At 33.3% G+C, this 6,834-nt stretch overlaps 1 protein-coding gene across 1 annotated transcript; it reads left to right on the forward strand.

Annotated features, from left to right (window-relative positions):
- Positions 1 to 4,736: 4,736 nt before the first annotated feature.
- On the forward strand, positions 4,737 to 6,632 carry LOC150025950 (uncharacterized). The gene is made up of 4 exons (XM_090304833.1): positions 4,737 to 4,749; positions 4,849 to 5,188; positions 5,279 to 5,513; positions 6,255 to 6,632. Exons 1-4 carry the CDS (start codon positions 4,737 to 4,739, stop codon positions 6,630 to 6,632), a joined length of 966 nt encoding a protein of 321 aa, XP_090160959.1.
- Positions 6,633 to 6,834: the final 202 nt, after the last annotated feature.

A 6,834-nucleotide genomic window follows, 5' to 3' on the forward strand; every position in this document is an offset into this window, starting at 1 on the left:
TATTTATTGGAAATGAACATTTTAGGATTAACAAATTTTTTATAGTTAAATTTTTTTTATGTAGTTATTTAAGTTTTAGTAAAATATACAACTGTTTACACATTATATTATTAAGATTTATTTAAAAATCTTTGTCTATGAATTGCATTTGTTATATTGAATATTTGTTATGTAAATAGAAAAATGATTAAATAACTTTATATATATATATATATATATATATATATATAAATGTAGTACACACCAAAAAAAATTCTTAAGAGTTAATGATTATTTGCAGGTTATTTTTGTTGCTATAAAGGAGTTAATGAGAGTGATCTTTTGTCTCTTTTATTTTTCTATTTGGTTGAAGAGGGTTTCACTAAAGGTTCTCTAAGTTGGTGCAAGAGTGCCATATCACCAGATGACTAGTACCTAAGGTAAAAAAATCCCCTCAAATATTGGTATATGCTAATGACATATTTTTGTTTTACATGTCAGTGATTCATTTCTCATTAACATTAAAAGGATTTTAGACTCCTATTGTTGTTGGTCAATCAAAGCAAAAGTTCTTTCTCACATACCTTGGTATCCCTTTTTTTTAAAGGTGCTCCTAAAACTTAACACTTTTCTTCTATTATGGAAAAAAGTTTAAACGAAACTTCAAAATTGGAAAGGTAAGCCTTCTCATCATATTGTAATTATTATTTAATTACTTTTATTTCCTTTAGCTGTTGTCGGTTACTTAACATAATCACATCCGTTTCTTTTCCTTTTTAAAAGGGGCTTCCTCTGTTTGCTTGTACAGTTAGTTCAATACATTCAATAATAAAGAGAGTTTTCTAATGGATAAAGAATACAAAGCCTCTGTCATGTAAGGGTTTTTCTTTACTTTCAAAATACAAACACTAATTCTCTTCATGGTATCAAGAGCGGGTTGAAGAACCCTGTTATGATTCCGTTGTGTTCGTCACCGTCAATCATTCTATTTCTTCTTTGTGTGTCTTTGTTCGTTCTTGCTTTTCCATGGCTTCCTCGCCTGTCAAAAAAGATGATCCCGAGCCCAAGGTTTCTGAGGTCAAGGTTTTCAAGGATCCCTCTGGAGATCCTTCTAGTGTTTATTACCTTCATCCCGGTGAGAACCCTAGAGCTATTCTTGTTCATCCTCAACTCAGTGAGCAAAATTACCATTCTTGGAGTAGAAATATAAGAAGAGCGCTCGCTCTTGTCGAAGAACAAATTGAAATTCGTTGATGGCAGTATTGACATGTTGTCTTGGATCAATCGCACCCTGTCTACACAAATTTCCGAAAGCGTGGTCTACATCGACATTGCAAAGAATCTCTTAGATGATTTGAAAGAACGTTTTTCAAGAGGCAACCATTTCAGATCTCCGATTTACTCCAAGAGATTCACTCCATCAAACAAGGTGAGAGAAATGTTACCCAATTTTATACTAGTCTGAAAATTCTTTGGGAAGAATTAGAATATTTGAGACATATACCAAGATGCAAATGTGGCGGTACCTCTCAATGTGATCTGTCAAGAATCTCTCACAATTACAGAGACTTAGATTACTGATGAGCATATATTTATTCACACTCACTAGCCTTAATCATATATTATTGAACTATAATAATAAATAAATCCATTGTTTTAATTAATATTCTTATAATTGGGTTTATTTGGGCCTTAACTATTATTTTTGGTAATTTTATGTTTTTAGGGTAAATGATATGAAGTTGTCTACCTTTGTGAATGAGCCCAATATGCAAAAGTCCAAGTTGTTTCTTTGAATGAAAACAGAAAACAAATTTTGAGGAGAAGAAAGAGAAAATAAAAGCTACAAGATCCCAGAAACAGAATTGGAAGCAAATCTTCTGCAAAATGAAAAGAATTATGGAAAGTGGAAACTGTTTACAAAATCTAAACTGCAATATTTTCCCAAAATCCTTGGAGCAGAAAAGTCTATAAAAAGACACAAGCATCAAAGAGAAAAAGAGAGCTTCATAGGGTTTTCTTAGTTTATTTTCTTCTTTGTAATTCTTTTGTTTTGCCTCCGCATGGAAGGCTAAACCTTTTTGGTTGATTCTCTTGTAATTTCCCATTGAGTTCTGAGGTTTTGTTCAATAAAAGTTTCGATTTTTAATTCTCTATAGCAGTTGTTTTTATTGTCTAATCTCATGGAAAACTAGTTTTTGTGAGAGGTTGTACTTGAATGCATGATTGAGAGTCTTCCTTGACTTAAATTTTGGTTTCTTAGTTAGTTTGCATTGTTCTAATTAATTTCTTGGGCGCATGATTCAAGAGAGAGGAGGTAAGCATTCCCATGGAATATACACATGGAACAAAGTGGGTATGGATTAAACTAGTAGACGCATGCTTTACTAGTGAGTTTCAGTTGAATCAGATCGGTGCATGTTCAATCTGGTTTAGCTTTGTTGGAGGATTGAGAAAAGATTAATCTTTAGAGAACCTGTGAAGAATTCAATGGTGGAAGAACTTGGGGATCAACTGCTTTTTATTTTCTATTTCAATCTCTTTAATATTTTTCTGCACAACTATCTAACCCCTTTTTATTATTATTGTTATTACTAACTTTTCATTACTTGTAGATAGGTTTTTAACTCTATTCACTGAAATCACTATTGGATTTGTTGGAAAACGACTTGGGGTCATATGGCCACAATTATACTATTATCTCTCTAGTGTTAGACAATTTTATGCTAGAATCATATTAATTTGATAGCAAAATGACAGTTATCAAGTACGTTATATGTTTTCTGAAAGGGCTTAATGAGGTTTACAGTACTGTGAAAACCCGTCTTGATGATGGAACCCCTTCCCAACATTGGTCGTGTGTTTGCCATGTTGATTCAGCATGAACGTCAGCTTAATGGAAATGGAAATTTGGATAATAGAGTTGTGATTAATCTGGCTGAGAAACAACAAAATTGGAATGGCACTAACAAACAGAATAACTGGAAATTGCAAGATCAAGAGAATTGGAAACCGCAAGGGAGAAATAACAACTGGAAAGGAGGAAGAGGTCAAGGTAGAAGCTATACTCAAGGGAAGCAATGCTCATATTGTCACAGACAAATCACACAATTGATGAATGTTATGCCAAGCACGGGTACCCTCCATGGTACAAGCAAAGAAATGAGAATTCTGAAAGGGAGAAAGACAATGACCAATCTTGCAATATTGTTCAAAGAAGTGATGATAGTCAAATTCATAGAAACAATAGTGATCAAGATATAAGACAGAATACTCCTCCTTTCACTGTTGAACAAATTCAACGGCTTTTGAAGTTACTGCAAGAATCACCAAACCACAGTGTAAACCAAATACATAGTGTCAACAAAGATGTCTCAGCCACACATCATACCAAACCAGGTAAATCAAACTTTCATTGGATTCTCGATACAGGTGCTAATGATCATGTTACTTACGATAAAAACCAGTTTAATTTTTTTTTTTTAGAATTAAACCTGTTTTCATAAAACTGCCTGATAATTCATCTGTCACTGCTTAGTATGCTGGAACAATACAATTTGATAATAATCTTACCATTTATAATGTTCTGTACATACTAAATTTTGTGTTTAAATTGATTTATGTGCCTAAGTTGATTGATGATTCTAATTGTAAACTAATATTTTCTCTTAAGAGTTGTCAGATACAGGACAAGACGATTGGTCAAGCTAATTTGCATGGAGATTTATATTGTCTTCATGATCTTGTTAACATACACGAAGAAAAATATTTGATGAATTGTAATGTTCTTAATTCTAAAGAATATGATATTGACCTATGGCATTTTAGATTAGGCCATCCTTCCAAACATGTTGTTGAACAAGTTTGCAAAACTTTTCCTTATGTTAATTCTAGTTTTGATAAGTTGTGTGATATATGTCACCTTGCTAAACAACATAAACTCCCTTTTCAAATAAGTAATATTGTTTCTTTAAACACTTTTGATCTCATACATATAGATATATGGGGACCTATTGTTGTTAGCTCTATTCACGGTTATAAATACTTTCTTATTATTGTTGATGATTGTTCCAGGCACTCTTGGATTTTTCTTATGAAAACTAAAGGAGAAACTAGAAACTTATTACACAATTTTATCATTCTTGTTAAAAACCAGATTAATCGAAACATCAAAACTATTAGAACTGATGATGGAAAAGAATTTGATTGTAATGAATTGTATGAGAAATATGGCATTCTGCATCAAAGAACTTGTGTTGAAACTCTTCAACAAAATGTTGTTGTCGAAATAAAACACCAGCATATCATGAATGTCACACGTAGCCTTCTTTTTCAATCAGGTTTTGTCTAAAATCTACTGGTCTTATGTTGTTAGTCATGCTACTCATTTAATCAATAGACTTCCTTCAAAAAATTTGAAAGGTAAGTCTCCTTAAGAGATGTTATACTGCCAACCACCTACATATTTAAATCTTAAAACCTTTGGTTGCTTATGTTTTGCCTCCACTTTGGAAAACAATCGCAGTAAGCTTGAACCAAGATCTAGAAAAAGTGTTTTCATTGGATATAATACTGGCATTAAAGGGTATGTACTGCTTGATGTTAAAAGTAGAGAAATTTTTATCAGCAGAAATGTTATCTTTTATGAAAACATTTTTCCTTATAATCTAACAAATCACCACAATAAAAATAATGATAGTTTAATTCATGATGATGTTAATATCTTACTTGATCTTAATAGTTGTACTGGAAGTACCATGGCTGATTCAGGTAATATTGTTCATATTCAAAATTCTTATAACACACCATAAATTGCTCAAAATGCTTATTCTGTTTTGGAGATTCCGAACTGTATTGACAATCTGACAGAAAGTAACAACTTCAATAATATAGATCCTGACACTGTTATTCAAGATGGCCTTGGTAGTGATCTGAGACGATCTAGAAGAATAAAGAAAATTCCTTCCTATCTTGCTGATTATCACCATCAAATTGCAAATATGCACAAAAGTTCTAATTCTAATTTCAAAATCAAATATCCTATATCTTCTGTTTTGACTTATGATTTCCTATCTGACAAGCATTTGAATTTTACTTTGGCTATTTCTTCACATGTTGAACTCCACACTTATGAGGAAGCCATAAGAAACTCTAATTGGGTTGAAGCTATGAACAGAGAAGTTCGTGCTCTTCAAGCCAATAAGACACGGTATATCACTGAATTACCTCCTAATAAGACTTCTATTGGATGCAAATGGATTTACAAGATAAAGTAAAAATTATATGGTTCCATAGAAAGGTATAAAGCACGTTTAGTAGCTAAAGGGTATAATCAGTTAGAAGGTATAGATTTTTTAGATACTTTTTCTCCAGTTGCTAAGTTGACCACTATCCGTTTATTGCTTGCTCTTGCATCTGCACATAACTGGCACCTACATCAATTGGATGTGGACAATGCCTTTCTTCATGGAGATCTTGATGAAGAAGTCTATATGACTCCTCCTCCAGGACTCATCACCTCTAAACCTAACCAAGTTTGCAGATTAACAAAATCTTTGTATGGGCTTAAATAGGCAAGTAGACAATGGTTTGCCAAATTATCTTCATTTCTTATTTCTGTTGGGTTTATACAATCTAGTTCAGATTATACCTTATTCATTAAAAATACTGCATGCACTTTCACTGCTTTACTTGTTTATGTAGATGACATCATCCTTGCTGGAAATTCCATTGATGAGATCAACAGTATAAAGAACTCCTTGCATTCCAGTTTCAGAATTAAAGATCTGGGTCAACTCAAGTATTTTCTCGGATTGGAAATTGCTTGAACAATAAAAGGCATACATATATGTCAACACAAGTATGCCCTTGACATTCTCCACGAATGCGGAATGCTTTCCAGCAAGCCATCTTCTACTCCTTTGATTCATGATACCAAAGTTCTTTTTGAAGACAAGCCTCTTCTTCACAATGCCAATTCCTACCACAGATTAATTGGACGGCTTCTCTACTTAACCAACATTCGTCCTGACATCACCTTTGTTGTACATCTACTTAGTCAGTTTGTTCAACAGCCAACCATTCATCATCATCAAGCTGCTCAACATATTCTCTGATACATAAAAGCCAATCCTGCACAAGGCATTTTTTTTGCTGCTCACAATAGCATTCAACTGAAGGCCTTTAGTGCTTCTGATTGGGCTGCATGTCCAAATACAAGGCGATCCACGACTGGTCTTTGTATTTTTCTTGGTACTTCTCTTATTTCTTGGAAGTCCAAAAAGCATACCACCGTATCTCGTTCTTCCTCTGAAGTTGAATACCGTGCTCTTGCCATTACTACTTGTGAGGTTCAGTGGCTCATTCATCTTCTTAATGATTTTAATATCAAGCCTAATGCTACTACAGTTTTATACTGTGACAATCAAGCTGTCTGTCACATAGCTTTGAATCCAACTTTTCACGAAAGAACCAAGCATATTGACATCGACTGCCACGTTGTCCGAGAGAAGTTAAATGTTGGACTTTTTCATCTTCTTCCCATTCGATCTTGTGATCAACCAGCTGATATCTTCACCAAAGCTTTGAATCATTCTAATTTTCAAAACATCATTTTCAAGCTTGGAATAATGAGTATTCATTATCCAGCTTGAGGGTGGGTATTGTAATTATTATTTAATTGCTTTTATTCCCTTTAGCGGTTGTCGGTTACCTAACATAATCAGATCCGTTTCTTTTCCTTTTTAAAATGGGCTTCCTCTATTTGCTTGTACCGTCAGTTCAATACATTCAATAACAAAGAGAGTTTTCTGATGGATAAAGAATACAAATCCTCTGCCACGTAAGGGTTTTCCT

Source organism: Phaseolus vulgaris, chromosome 7 (assembly GCF_051622355.1).
Source record: "Phaseolus vulgaris cultivar YP4 chromosome 7, ASM5162235v1, whole genome shotgun sequence".
Classification (NCBI taxonomy): domain Eukaryota; kingdom Viridiplantae; phylum Streptophyta; class Magnoliopsida; order Fabales; family Fabaceae; genus Phaseolus; species Phaseolus vulgaris.

What these genes read in the sequence shown, in the direction of transcription:
- LOC150025950 (XM_090304833.1), top strand. An exon ending in CTTCAAGCCAATAAGACACG is followed by an intron (nt 5,189 to 5,278) that starts GTATATCACTGA and finishes TTCCATAGAAAG; the next exon opens with GTATAAAGCACGTTTAGTAG. An exon ending in TCACCTCTAAACCTAACCAA is followed by an intron (nt 5,514 to 6,254) that starts GTTTGCAGATTA and finishes ATTTCTTGGAAG; the next exon opens with TCCAAAAAGCATACCACCGT.